The 15,268-nt window shown below is 31.4% G+C and overlaps 1 protein-coding gene across 1 annotated transcript in view; it reads right to left on the bottom strand.

Annotated features, from left to right (window-relative positions):
* Nucleotides 1-15,268, bottom strand: part of EIF3H (eukaryotic translation initiation factor 3 subunit H) — a 109,908-nt gene that overhangs the window by 2,398 nt on the left and 92,242 nt on the right. Inside the window, exon 6 of the mRNA XM_074266565.1 lies at nucleotides 3,207-3,327. Coding sequence (XP_074122666.1) covers nucleotides 3,207-3,327 — 121 coding nt within the window. The remainder of the gene's footprint in view (nucleotides 1-3,206; nucleotides 3,328-15,268) is intronic.

The raw sequence follows: 15,268 nt of genomic DNA, 5'->3' as shown, positions 1-15,268 counted from the left end.
GAGAAATGTATGCCCAAAATGAAAAAACGGTAGGAGTTCTCGATTATATTATGTAGTAATTTTTGCATAAAATACAATCAAGTCAAAAACAGATTTTGTAAAAAAAAAAAAAAAAAAAAAAGGGATAACAGGCTTGGCAAATATAGTGCCTATTTAAATAGGAAAAAATATTTAATAATTTCAGTACTTAAGAATTATTTGAGAAATCACGAATATTTCCAAAGAACTAAAGGAAATGGATAGAAAACCATTTATCCTGGTTGGATTTAGATTTGCTTGAACCAACTAAACCTCTTGAAGTTCTTTAAATTGTTTTCTTCCTTTCCTTCCTTCCTTCCTTCTTTCTTTCTTTTGCTGAGGCAATAAGGGTTAAGTGACTTGCCCAGGGTCACACAGGCAGGAAATATTAAAAGTGTCTGAGACCAGATTTAAACTCAGGTCCTCCTGACTTCAGGGCTGGTGTTCTATCCACTGAGCCACCTAGCTGGCCTGAATACATTGTTTCTATGATTTATGAAGAATTAAGAAGAAAATGCAAGATCAGCCTAATTATATGCCAGACAACTTCTAAAAGACTGATGATTGCATTAAATAATCAAATAAAAAAATTATGACAGTTCTTTAAATATCAGGTTATTGTTAATTCCTATATCTGGAGCCATCTCAACAGTTCTTAATTTTGCTCAAGGAATAAAACCATTCACTAAAGTCCAATTCTAATGTATAACATGGATGTACAGGTGATTTGTGTTCTCAAAAGCTCTAAGGTCTGGAAGCATCTACCAAACTGACCTAGAAAGTGTGCCTGCATGATATTTCAAGGAACAACCAGAATTCAGACTCACGTGAAGGTCCCAGCAGGGGATCTTATTAATCCAAACTAAACTAAACTAAAATTAGGTAGGTACTCTGATATTTATCAAAAACATTCCCTGCAGCACAGGCTGATAAAGGTCAGGAGGCTATCAAATACCAAATGTTGAAGACACAGATTACTTATGAAAACTACATTCAAAATTAACTTACTTTTAGTAAAAAGATATAAGAAAATGTGTAAATAAACTCTTGGAGTTTGAGAATCTGGATATATTCATTAATCATTTCACACCTTTTCACATCAAAAAAATGTCCAGGAGAAAGCTCAAATTTACCTTCTTTTCCTTTACTTTGTAGAAAGTTCTGGTAAAATGTTTAAATTAAATTTCTTTTCAATGAATATACAATAATAATTTAAAATAGGTATGGACTCATCAATATTTTGGCTAAACATTATTGTAACAAAGATATCCATGTAAAAATTATTTCAGTTTTATAACTGTTCATAAAAATGTTACATACTGCCCATCTGTCTTTTCTTCCAATGCTATTGCTAGAGATTTTCCCCCTTCCTCTCATTTTTCCCTTGGCCAGGTTACAGCCTGTGACCAGTTCATTTCCGTTTTGGTCTCCTCCAAGACGTTCTTTTAAATCAGTATCAATGTAGAGTAGACTGGCTAGAGAGAGGTAAGGGAACTGCCTGCTACCTAAACATGGCCCACTATTGTTTGCTCTCTCACCTCAATTCTCCTTTTACATGAGATTTTCATTGACATATTTTGTTTCTATGTTCATTTCCCCACATCCTTCCTTCCCCGATTCATAGACCTATTCCTTATAACAAAGAATATTTTTAGAGAAAAAATATGGAGGGAAAAAAATTAATCAATGCTTCCCCTCCACCCCCAATCTGACAATGATATTCAGTGCTCCACAACTGAGGACTCCCAACATTATAAAGGAGAGTATGTTGCAAGGTGGAAGATTGTCTTTAAGAGACAAGGGAATTTCACATCTCTTCATTAAGACCAAGCTTGTTCTTTATAATTTTGTATTATTCAGGTGCCATTGATTTATAGTGGTTCAAGTCACTAAGTATATTGCTTTCTTGAGTCTGCTTATTTCACTTTGCATCAATTCATATAAATCTTCATGTATTCTACAATTTATATATTTGTTATGTTCATTGTTTCCTAAGACACATTAATATTCTATTTTAAATATGATCTCAGTGGCCCTGAGAATATTCTCTGAAATATAGATGGGAGAGAGGACACCATTTGAACCTTCAATATGTATGTATATACGACTTATTCTGCATAAATTAAGAAGTGAAATATTACAATTATCAGAAGCAAAAAGAGTTAGCAAAGGAAAAAGACCCATTTTTAGGGTTTTGGAATATTTGTATATAAGGAATTTGGGGTCATTAGTAGTCCCTCTCAGTCTCACTGAAGGCAGGACTATTCCATTTTCTATTCCTTGCCTTCAGTTAGAAAAGTACTCTATTTTAGGTATATTGTGGACATTTATGACGTGGACTGAAAACATAATATCATTTCTAATAATGTCTACATGGGAGAAACTATATCTTGAATTACTAAAGACTGATGTATTTAAAAACAAATTAAGAAAAAAATAACCTTATTATAGAGGGAATAGGAAGGTGTGAGATGGAGAATTGCTTAGATATCCAAATATAATTTTTATGAAGGCCTAATAGTCTAAGAAATACTACTTTTTAAAGTTATAAGCTAATTTGAAATCATCTTATCTAGGAATCAAATACTAGGACATATTACAGCAGTGTAGTATAAAACAATTTTCTAGTAAATAGAAAAGGTATGTGTGGCCTTCAGGCAATACTACTAACACAAAGGTTAAATATGCTTTCTATATGTAAGAAAATATTCAGGTAATTTCCCCCATGCATCTTTGACCTATATATATTCTTCCACTTCACAGTGGTTGGCTTATTTCCTAACAAAATTGCTTGTTCTTAATCACAATTGCTCAGTTTTTTAAATGAAGTAAAGATCTGCTATAAGCCACTACTAAAACAATTATAGTTAGTAATGAAATGAGGTGTGAAATTCTGGAAACTCTTTTTCCAAGTAAATGCATCCCTGTTATTTGCATAACCTTGGCACTGAAATCTCAGTGAAGTATGCCAGCTGATCTTACCATCACTTTTTAAAGGAACAATCACTATTAACAACTGCTAAAATAATAATAATAATAACATTAGAGAAAATGCCTATACACAAGCAAAACTTATAAACTTTTAACAGTTATCAGTTTATATTCAATGCTTCTCCAGAGATAATATAATAAAACAGAATATTCCAAAATAGTGGTTACTCTTTGTTAAGTCTCTACATGATACCTACCTGATGTTTCTGTTGCTGCTGCTTACTGGTATTTCTCATATAGGTGTTATATTTAACAATATCCTGGCTCATTTCATCCACTCTGTCCATCAATAACTGTAGGCTCTTCCCCAGATGATTACTGGAATTTAAAGAAAAAATAAGTTTACTTAGGAGTAAAAGATAGGAGATGAGGAAATAGGGGAATTCTATTGGTGATGCTAACATTTCCCTTTACTGGGGTTCAAAATCAACCAGTTCTCTGGATATTGAGAGTAAATTTCATATTTATGAGAAAGTCTTAACACAGAAAAAATTGCTATGCTACAAAAATCTTATATAGATCCAATAATGTACTTATATGAAATGTGAAAGAGTTGAAGGTATTTTTTTAAAAAGATCTTTAAATATACATACAACATCTAATGGAGAACAAAAAAATTTATATTAAACAAGAGAGCTTGTTAATGTTTATTTTAAAACCCGTTAAATACTGTATGAATGCTTTTTTAAATTTCTATACTGAGACATCTTTCTGTTGTTCTATCAAAAAAATTTCTCCCTCATTCAGGGAAAAGGGATTGTAAATATTAAGGATATTCTTTCCATACAGTCCCTCTCTCTCCCCCCCTCCTTGCCTTTCTTCCACCCCCCCTTCTCTTTCCCCACATGCTCTTCCAACAATCCAATGAATGATTAAGTTAACTAAAAATATAAAGAATGAAATAATTCTCACCATCAATGAGTTTACATTTTAATGGGGGAGGGAAGTAGATACTTATGTACATACATAAGTATCTATAGAATAGACATAAAATAAATGCAATTGATTACAAGGTAGAGACAGAAAACAGTACCAATTAGGGTGTGTTTTTTTGTTTTGTTTTGGTGAGGGTAGGGAATGAAATATTCTGTGAGGAACAAGTCAAAGATAAGTGCATTCCAGGGACAGGGTATGGCCAGTACAGAGGCACAGAGGGGAAAAAAAAAAAAAAAAAAAGGATTATCATATGCAAGAACCAGAGAGAAGGCCAGTATGGATGAATCTCAATGTAGGGAGTAGAAAGCAAAGTGCAATAATGCTAGGAAGATAGTTTGGGGGCAAGAAATAAAAGACTATAAAAACTAAACAGACAAGGGCAACCAGGTGGAGCAGTGGATAAAACACCAGCCCTGAAGTCCCTAGAGGACCTGAGTTCACTAGCTGTGTGACCGTGGGCAAGTCACTTAACCCCAATTGCCTCAGCAAAATAAAAAACAACAACAAAACAAAACAAATTAATAATATGTTAATAAGTGGGGAAGTGACATACATAAAAGATTAATAAGTTAATAAGTTGGGAAGTGACATAGAAATTTAAGAAAAAGCAATTTGACAACTTTGTGGATAGGGGACTAAAAAGGGGAGATGTAACACAGGAAGACCTGTGTCACTATTACTATTAAAAAAAGATCTAGGGGGCAGCTAAGTGGTGCAGTGGATAGAGCACCGGCCTTGAATTCAGGAGGACCCCAGTTCAAATATGGCCTCAGACACTTAACACTTCCTAGCTGTGTGACCCTGGGCAAGTCACTTAACCCCAGCCTCAGCAAAAAAAAAAAAAAAAAAAAAAATCTAAGACCTCTTAATTGAATAGTATTTTTCCCAAAAAATATATGTAAAGATAGATTTCAACACTGATTTTTCTAAAAGTTTGATTTCTAAATTTTCTTTTCTCCCTCCTTCTTATCTTCCCCTGCACAAGACAGCAAGCAATCTAAATTATATATGCACAATTATTTTAAACATATTCCCACATTAGTCGCATTGTGAAAGAAAAATCACAACCAAAAGGAAAAACCATAAGAAATTAAAAGAAAACTTTTTTTTTTTAAGTGTGAAAATAGTAGGTTTAGATCCCCATTCACTCTCCATAGTTTTCTCTCTGGATGCAAATAGCATTTTCTAACCTAAATCCATTGGAATTGTCATGATTCACTGCACTGTTAAGAAAAGCTAATAAATACATCATAACTGATCATCACATAAATCTTGCTATTACTGTGCACGATGTTATCATGGTTCTACTCATTTCACACAGCTTCTACTCACTTCACTTCAATTCATATAAGTCTTTACAGCTTTTCTAAAATCAGCCTGCTCATCATTTCTTGTAGAAAAATAATATTCCATCTCCTCAATTTCCAATTCCTTGCCATAAAAAGAGTTGGGTAGCAGATCTTTAAGAAGAGAGATCAGATGTGATAAATACTGAGGGAGTAAAAAATATAACATATGGCAACTGACTAATATACAGTAATAGAGAGAAAGGAGGCACAAATAACACCAAGTTTATAAAGTGGAGATGCTAAAAGAATTCTGGTGATTTCAACAGGAACACATTAGTTTGAAAGCAAGATAAGCTTGGAGGAGAAAGATAATGTATTTTATTTTGTACAGTTTGAGTCTGAGACTCAACAAATATACACTATGAAATATCAATCAGACAGTTAAAGATGTGAGAATGAGGCTCAGAGGAGGAACTGGGACTGGCTACATAGATCTGTGAGTCATCTGCATATAGATGATAAATTCAAAAGATAAGAACTAATGAGATCACTAAACAAGATAACAGAGCACAGCAGATCTCAAAAGTATAGCCCAGGAAGTACTGATGATTCCTAAGAAACTTTCAGGAGGTCTACATCATCAAATTTTTTCCACCTCACTACTAAAACATTTTAGTATATTTAGATGTAACTGACCAAAACAAGATGTTTGAAGTGGGCCTTTTAAGAGTATAAGAGTTATGACATCAGAAATTTGGAGTGGATGGTGATTGAGGTGCTCCTTGAAGGACTACTTTACTGTCAGACATTGGAGGAAAAGGAAGAAAGGGGATGATATCAAGGGGATATGAAATTCATTTCAAATAAGAGGGAAAAAAGTGAACACAGTGATTGATCTTAGGTTTTTCCTTAAAGAAATGAGGTCCTCAGTTAAGATATGGAAATCTTGAGGACAAAATAAAAGAGTTGGAATAGCTTCCAAGGGGAATGAATTAGGGAAAAAAATTAGGGGAAAATAAAATGACTGACTTGCTGTGGTGAGGCCCTAGTTGAAGCTAATCTTGAGATAATCTAAATGTGTAATGTACTCTGCAAGTACTAGCACAGTTTCTCTCTAACTCTATTCAGCAGCATATGAGGAAGTAAAAGGTGGAAGTGAACTACATCTGATATTTGACAAGGTTATCACTGCTGTTAGAATTAGAAGTAATGGATTCCAAAGTAGAGAGCATTTTTAAGAGGACATGGATAGGTTGAGATTGGCACTACTGAAGGGAACACATACATTGGTAAGGCACTAGATAAACTAATCCCCCCCCTCCCCAGGCAATTGGCGTTGAGTGACTTGCCTAAGGTCACACAGCTAGGAAGTGTTAAGTGTCTGAGACCAGATTTGAACTTGGGTCCTCCTGAATTCAGGGCTAGTGCTCTATGCACTGCACCAGCTAGCTGCCCTAAACTAAATTTTTACTGACTTAAGATCATTATTATGACTATCACCATTATATACAATGATACATATATCTGTCTAAAATCTAGTAACACTTTTTAAAGTCTATGTATTTACACTGTTTGAAATGGTTTATAGTAGTTATTCTGATCAGTTTCTATAATTTTACTATCTTATTTTTTCTCATCATCTCATCTGAAATGCTGTCAATGTATGTGCCTATTGATAAGAGCCTTTCTCCTTAGCTTCCCATTTCTAATCTTCTGCTGTAAACATAAAAACCTGATGACCACACTGATTAAAGCTCTATATAAAAAAAGAACAACAAAACTCAGATTTAAGGTATCTTCAGGCTTACAAAGTCCTTTTCCCTCCAAATCACCAAAGGATACAGTTAATTAAGGTTAAGTAAATAAGCAGCCATTACTCTCATTTTGCTTCAGGAATCTGAAGCTCAAAAGTCAAGTAATTTGCACCTATAGTCACAGTTAATTATGTAGTTAACTATCAGTTAAATTTAAATCAAAATTTTCTTACTAAAACTCCAGTGTTTTCTACATTAGAGTAAATTATGCATGGTGGCTGTTTAGGTCATTTCAGGTTACTTCCTCATTCTAGACTAATCTACAATATATTTCTTTGTATCATCTATAGTGCCAAGTATATGAAAGACACTCATTTAATATGTTTTTACTATGACTACACTGCAAAAAAAAAAAAAAAAAAAAAAAAAAACTTTACAGATTAACTCCAAATAAATAGATTTAGATTTTAGTTCTGATACTAGTAATAACAAAATCATGAGATAGCAACCTGTTACCCTATTTATAAAATCCACTGGATTAGAAGATCTACAATAAACACATGAGCTTTCAGCTTTATTAGTGAGCTATGAATGGGAGGTTAAAAATCACCCCTCCTTTTTTTAGGTCAAGCCCAATTATTTTATTATGTTACCCCATCATCTTCATCATGACATCAGATACTGTGTGTCACTGAAAAAAGAATAATTACCTAAAAACAGACAGGGAAACATTAAACAGTATATGAAATACTTATTTAGTTCTACCAGCCTGATAGATAGCCAACTGGCAAAATACTAAAGAGATCTCTGGTTCAGAGTTATGAACATTTGATCACTTCTTTAGCGTAATTGGATAGAGCAACTGGACCAACAAATAGAAACATCAACTGTATATTGGTATATCTTTCCATAGTACTTCCAACAGTATTCCTGAATCTTTTATTATCTTTTCTAAGAAAATAAAAGTGATTCTATTTTGTAAATGATTCTAATTTGTTATTACTGTCAACATACTTTGTATTCACTAAGTTATTTCTTTGTCCCCAAGTTAAATTTAGGAGTTAAGTTTTCTTTTTTTGAAATTAAGCTTAGAAGATCAGGTTTCCTGCTAACAGGTGTTCTATTCCTGTATCAGGGAAATCTGTTATCCTTAAAGGATGAAAGTAATTACCGAGGAGTCTCGCGTGATTATATCTATTACAATGGTTGTCCTTTAGAGGAAGTTTGATTCATTATTGCTGTGAAACTAGCCATGCAAGTGGACACTACCAATGAGTTTTCCATAACAAAACAAGAATGGAACATGCTTTCCATAGCAACAAGATGGAAGAAGGGGTGAGTTCTAGCTTTCTGTTCCAAATTTCCAGTCAATTACATGCTTTGAACCTTGTGCCTCAGTTGACTCTAATTTCTATAGCAGCATTACTAATTTACTGTGAGATAAAGTCTAAAAATTGTCTGGATTTGCATGTCTCAATTATTAACAATTTAATTTGCAATTCTTTTGAAAATGGTTTGCACATCTTTTTTGACTCAAGTCTACTCAGGGGTTAGCTACTGGCCTCAAATTTTGTTAGTTTTTTAAGGATATTGTTAGGAAAACCTTTGCAATAATTATAGCTATCCCAAAAAGAAAATGAATGATTCAAGATTCAAAACGACCATGCATTAACTTCCAACATGTATGATGGCTTAAATACCACTATGGTCCATTTAGATTCTCAAATTCTGCCACTCTTTGGCAGTTTAGAAATCAGGTCACTATAGCATTTTGTATAAGATGTTGGAATGAACTTAATTTCGGCCAAATTACTTTCTAGTTTTCCAGAAAGTCTATGTCAAATTACATATAATGTAATGGATGTATATCTTTTAATGTGTTATTGTTTCCAATTTTTCTTTATCTAGTTTGTTCCATCGATCATATTCTCTATTTTCTGAACCTACAGAGTAACATTTTAATTTAACAAGGTCTAAAAGTAAAATTTTGCTTTTATTCTTACTTTTTAATATTTATTTTGAAAGTCTAGTGTTTTGTTTCTCCAAATGAACTCTAATATTGTTCAGGCAGGTTCAGTATTGTATTTCCTTTGTAATTGTTATTACAACTAAAAGTATCAATTAATTTTGGTAGCATTATATTGAAGCCCAATCATGGGCAACAAATACATCATCATTATTTTAAGTTTTTATTTCTTGAAAATGTTCTCTAATTGTATTTATCTAACCCTTAAGCATGTCCTGATATGTATGTTTTCATATACTTCATAGTTATTTTAAATGGAATTTTTAGTTTTATTATTTCCACATAAATGTTGTTACTGCTAAATAGAAATATGATCTTTGTGGATTTATTGATAATTACTTTTCTAACAGTATTAATTATCTTAATTTTTAAATAAAATCTTGCTATCAGCAAATTTGGTGTCTCCTTTTTTATGTTCATTCCTTTAATCAATACTTTATTATACTTTCTTATTGTCATAGCCAGCATTTCCAGAATTGCATCAAGTAATAAAAATAAAGGCATTTTTGCTTTGCATCTGTATTTATCGAGAACCTTCAAGTGTCTTTCCAATGCAAACAATTTTCTATTTTATAACAAAATTTTTTCCACATTAAAAATAAGAGTAGTCAGAAATAAGTAAGAAATTAAAGGTACAAAGATGGGGGGGGGGCATGGAAAAGATTCTATATATGCTGATGTTAAAATGGTTTATGATTAAAAAAAAAGAATGCTAGGAAATCATAAACTAATTCAGATGATGAATAGTTTCAGTCAAATTGCAGGCTACAAAACAAAAACTACTAAAATCAATAATCTACGTAAAGATAACAAAATCCAAGAAAAGGATGGGAATGGGGTATTATTCTATTTTTAAAATGCAAAATTCATAGAATATTTGGGAATCAATACTCCCAAAATATTGGTTGTAACATCTGTAAAATCTATAAAATAATGCTAGACAGTCAAGAAGAAAAAATGCCACTCAAGGAATGGAGGGATTTCCAACTGTGTCAGTGGAAGGATAGAAGAGCTGATAGAATCTAACTGGAAGGGGGAAGGGGGGAGGGAAGAGAGGAGAAGCACTTTAAAGGATCTAAGACTGGGCCTTGCTTGAAAAATGGCATGAGCTCAAGGAATATATGGAAGAATTACCAAAAGAAATAGAAAAAGTACAAAGAGAACCAATATATTAAAGTGTCCAGGGAGAAGCAGCAGCAGCTAAGAACAATTCAACATTACTAACATATTCATAAAGAAAATAAGAGCTAAGAAAATGATGTCGTCTTTGTCAATGAGGAAATCACTAGAAACCTTTTGGTGTAAAATTTCAGTATCATGGAATAATGAAAATGTGTGCACGGGGATGATACAGAAACCAGAATAGCATTAAAATTATGGCAAGTGAGAAATAAGGGAAGATGGCAAAAAAGACACCATATTGTTTACTTTCTTCAATTAAATGTTAGTACTTAATCTAATTTTCTCTGAAATTATTTTTACTCCTCCAAAAACTAGCTGAATAATTAACTATATATGTATCCGACACAAAGTGTCCCCAAAATTAACTTTTAAATGCATACAGGCTTTAAAAAAAAAAAAATTGCACTGATTGGTCACAAATATGAAGTTGCACTTATGATATGCCTTTGAGATACAGGCACATTATGAAAATGATTCCAATATAAAAAGCTATCACTAAAGGAAGCCCTTGAAAACTATCCTACTATAGAAGGTTTACATCTGGTAACTGTACATATGGGACACTATATATTATGCTCAATGTTATAATAAGAATATCCTATTATGTTACAATGAGCTTTTTATAGTTTGTAGCACACCGAAATTATTAGAATGGAATAATATCAGAAATCTGAAAAACCTGAATAATACTGACCTCAGAAGACATCAGGTCTAACAAATTCACAATTCTATTACAGATAACATTCACAGGAAATGAGATCAGGCATAGAGATTGATTTTATGTGAATATCTTCAGGACTAGTTTATAATATAATATAATATAATATAATATAATATAATATAATATAATATAATATAATATAATATAATATAATATAATATAATATAATATAATATAATATAATATAATATAATATAATATAATATAATATAATATAATATAATATAATATAATATAATATAATATAAATATATATATATATATATATATAAAATAGTGTTTGCTTTCATTACCAAGGAAACAAAAAACTAAAAACAGATAACTTAAATAGATGTGAACAGAGATACAAAGTAACAAGTATATTCTGGTTCTTCCTTATCTTTGGTGTTTGATGCCCTACATTTAGCCTAACTTTAATTCTACAATGTACTTTAAAAAAAAAAAAAAAAAAATCACAATTATTTCTTGCCTAAGTTTCAGGCTTGTCACTTTCCCTTTACCCCATAATAAAAGCTATTATGAATAATTGTAACTGAAAATTTTAACTAATAAAGTAAAAATACAGCACTATTTTTTAAAGGAATGAAGTCTGTTACTATGCTTTATTCATGATGTAGAACAAATTGTCATGTAAATCAAATCACTGGGTACCCTATCCACTTGTGGGTGATGAAAGACAGAGCCCAAGCAAAATGCTTAAGGAATTGCTTAACTACAATTCTTGATGAATTTGTAAAAATATTATGGCAACTGGCAGAACAAATCAGCATACTAAATGAAGTTACTAATAAGGAAAGTGAAATGTATGGCAATAATGCTGCAATTTAAAAAAAAAATATTCGTAACTGTTAAATTCAATGGCCCATTATATTTTCAGCTTCAATGTTGTCTCATTTGTTCTTGCAACAAAATGACCAATTGAGTCTTTAAACAACTTCATATGGAAAGCAAGCAGCCCTTTCCTTATTTCACATAAAATTAAATGCAGAAGATGAAAACTGAAATAAACATTTCTGCCTAAATCTTTGTTGTTGAAGTGAATAGTGAACATTTTCTTGGTCATTATTAAGTGCCACTTTGAATAGAGATTCCACGTACTAACTCACTGGCTAACTGAAATGGAAAAAAAGATGATGATTGTATTCATGAAAAATGTCATATTCTATTAGGTAATGCATCAAATTTTTAACCTGTTCTATATTCAACAGAGTTTAAACTTAAGAAAAAAACAAAGAAAAGTAAGAATAGAATTAATTACAATAATCAATAACAAATATCACAAGGTTATATCAATAGATGCAGAAAGAATTGCCGATAAAATACATTTAGTCCTATTAAATAAATACACACGCATGTATATATGTATGTATATCCCAAACATAGGTATAAATGGAGCTTTCCTTAAATGATAAGAAGCATCTACTTAATCCATCAGCCAAGTATCACCTGTAATGGGGACAAGAAAAGTGTTCCCAATATAGTGAGGAGTGGAACGAGAATTCCTATTATCATCAATATTATTCAATATCCCATTAGAAATGAAGAAAAAGAAACTGAAGAACTCAGAATAGGAAGAGATAATAATCTCTCTTTGCAGATATGACAATATATTTGGAAAATCTGAAAGATTCAATTAAAAAGATAGTTAAAACAGTAATTTTAGCAGAGTAGCAGAGTATAAAATAAATCCACATAAATCATTAGCATTTCTATATGTCATCAACATCTTGTAAGAACAAAGTTAAGAGATACCTCATCTAAAAAACTTTTAGACTGTATAAAATACCTAGGAGTAAGTATACCTGTCAAGAGAAACCCACGAACTATATGAATATAATTTTAAAAATAACAATTCTATATAAATTAAGTTATTCAACGCCACCCCAATTAAATTACAAAAAAAAAAAAAAAAAAATTGAGCTGGGAAAAATAATTAAATTACTTTGGAAAAACAAAAATACAAAAGTATTGAAATAAATCAATTTTTTAAAATGTAAAGGAAGAAGGTGTAGTAGTATCAGACCTTAAACTGTATTATAAGGCAGTAATAATCTACCCAGTAATAAACTACCCAGTACTAGCTAAGAAACAGAAAAATGGTTCAGTGGAAGAGAGTAGACAGCATAAATAATCATAATTCTAGTAACTCTGTGTTTGTCAAATGCAAAAGATTTAAGCTTTGAGAAAAAGAATATACAATTTGATTAAAAATGTTGAGAAAATTAGAAAGCTGTCTGGCAGAAACTGGATATAGACAGTATCTTACACCATTTATCAAAAGATTGTCAAAATGGATACATGACTTACTAGATATAAAAGAAGAAATGACACAAAAACCAGAACATGGAACATATTACCTGCCAGATCTATGGAGAGAAAAATTTAAGAATAACAAAAGATATAGAATGTATAGTTTTGATTACATTAAATCAAAAAGGTTTGGTACAAATAAAACCAACATAGCCAAGATCAGAAGGAAAGCAGAAAACGGCCTCATTCTTTTACTGAACAATCAAAAGCTACAAACAGGGAGTTTTTTTATAAAGAATTCAAATATATACATACATATGTGTACATATATGTATGTATGTACATATATGTATGTATGTACATATATATATATATATAAAAAATCATATGAAAAAATTAAAACAAGTTTCAGGTATCATTTCACATCTATTACACAAATGTTGGAGAAGATGCAGTCTACTACTGGTGTAATTGTAACTGATCTAATGATTTTAGAAAACAATCTGGAATTATACCTAAATAATACCCAAAGAGTTAAAAAAAAAAAAAAACCACCATATATACCCTTTGACCCAGTAATACCATTTTCAATTCTGTTTCCAAAGGTGATCGGGGAAGGGGTGGGGTGGGGAGGGGAACTATTTGTTCTCAATATTTATGGCAGCTCTTCTATGATGACAGAACTGGAAATTGAGGGGAATCAACTGGGGAATGAGTAAACAAGTTGTATTATATGACTGTACTGTGCTATGAGCAACAGTGAGATGGTTGGCTTTAGAAAAAACTTGGAAAGACTTACATGAATAATGAAAAGTGAAATGAACAGAACCAAGAGAACATCATATACAAAAACAATCATATCATTTGAAGAATAATTGTGAACAATCACCTTATTCTAAGTACTATAAATACTCAAATAAAAGACCTATGAATAAAGATGCTTTCTAGCTCCAGAGAAAAAAACTGAGAATAAAAGAATTACAAAACTGATACAAAATTATATATATATATATATATATATATATATATATATATATATATATATATATACACACACACACACACACACACACACACACACACACACACACAAATTTATGTCAAATGGTGACCTTCTCTGGTGCAGGATAGGGAAAAAAGAAAGGAAACACTTTGGAACTTAAAATGTAACAACAATTTTTTTTTAAATTTTTAAAAATGAGTCATAAAATGAATATTTATTCATGACTATTTTAGCATTCAGTCACAAATAGTCCAGTGCTCAGAATGTTCCTAGGAAACTGAGTCATTGGTGCTAAACTCTTTTCTTCAAGTCTTTATTGCTATTTGCTTTTTAATTCCTAGTCTCTTCCAGTTGAACATTAAACCTACTGAGAGAGAACGGAACAAGGAACTTCAATATGCACTAACTTAAGCCCAGAAGTTGTAGCAGAACAAAGAAGCAGCAATCCAATGTGTTCTTTGATATTATTTTTGGAATCACTTCAACTATGACATCGAAAACTGAAAGAAAAAAAAAAGCTGAAGAAAGCAACATCCTATTTCATTCTACAGCTCTCCAATCTGCTTCTTCCATGCAAAATAAATCAAAACTGATCATAAGTAAATACAAACTGGAGCCATCCATTGCTATCACTTTAATTTGCTTTTTCTGTATTTTTTAATACTAAAATTACAGTTCCTTCCTACAGAAATTTCCTTGTAAATTAAGACTAATTTTTCAAAAACTCATTGACAACTGAAGAAAAGATTACCACTGAATTTTCTTTTAATCAGATTTTAGTTGAAGATTAAATAGTTAAACTAACATCTCACTGTAGCGATAGAATTTCTTGTCCCAAGCTTCTATATTGCTCAGGTGAATGGAAAAAAAAAAAAAAAAAAAAAGTGAAAACATTGCTTTGATAAAAAGTATATTGCAACAGACATTTATTTACTCTCTAAATGGCTCCTTAAGAATGAGACCATAGGACAACAAAGTTATATCAAATTTTAAAATCCCCACCCCTCAAGGTATATCAAAGTACAAAACAAGTAAATAAGAAAGAAAATAAATTAGGAGATTATCATTTGGGTAGTAAGGATTGAAGTCCCAACATTT

This window comes from Sminthopsis crassicaudata, chromosome 1 (assembly GCF_048593235.1).
Source record: "Sminthopsis crassicaudata isolate SCR6 chromosome 1, ASM4859323v1, whole genome shotgun sequence".
In the NCBI taxonomy this organism is placed as follows: Eukaryota; Metazoa; Chordata; class Mammalia; order Dasyuromorphia; family Dasyuridae; genus Sminthopsis; species Sminthopsis crassicaudata.
Note: the sequence above shows the minus strand (reverse complement) of the source record. Positions and strands in the feature narration are given on the sequence as shown.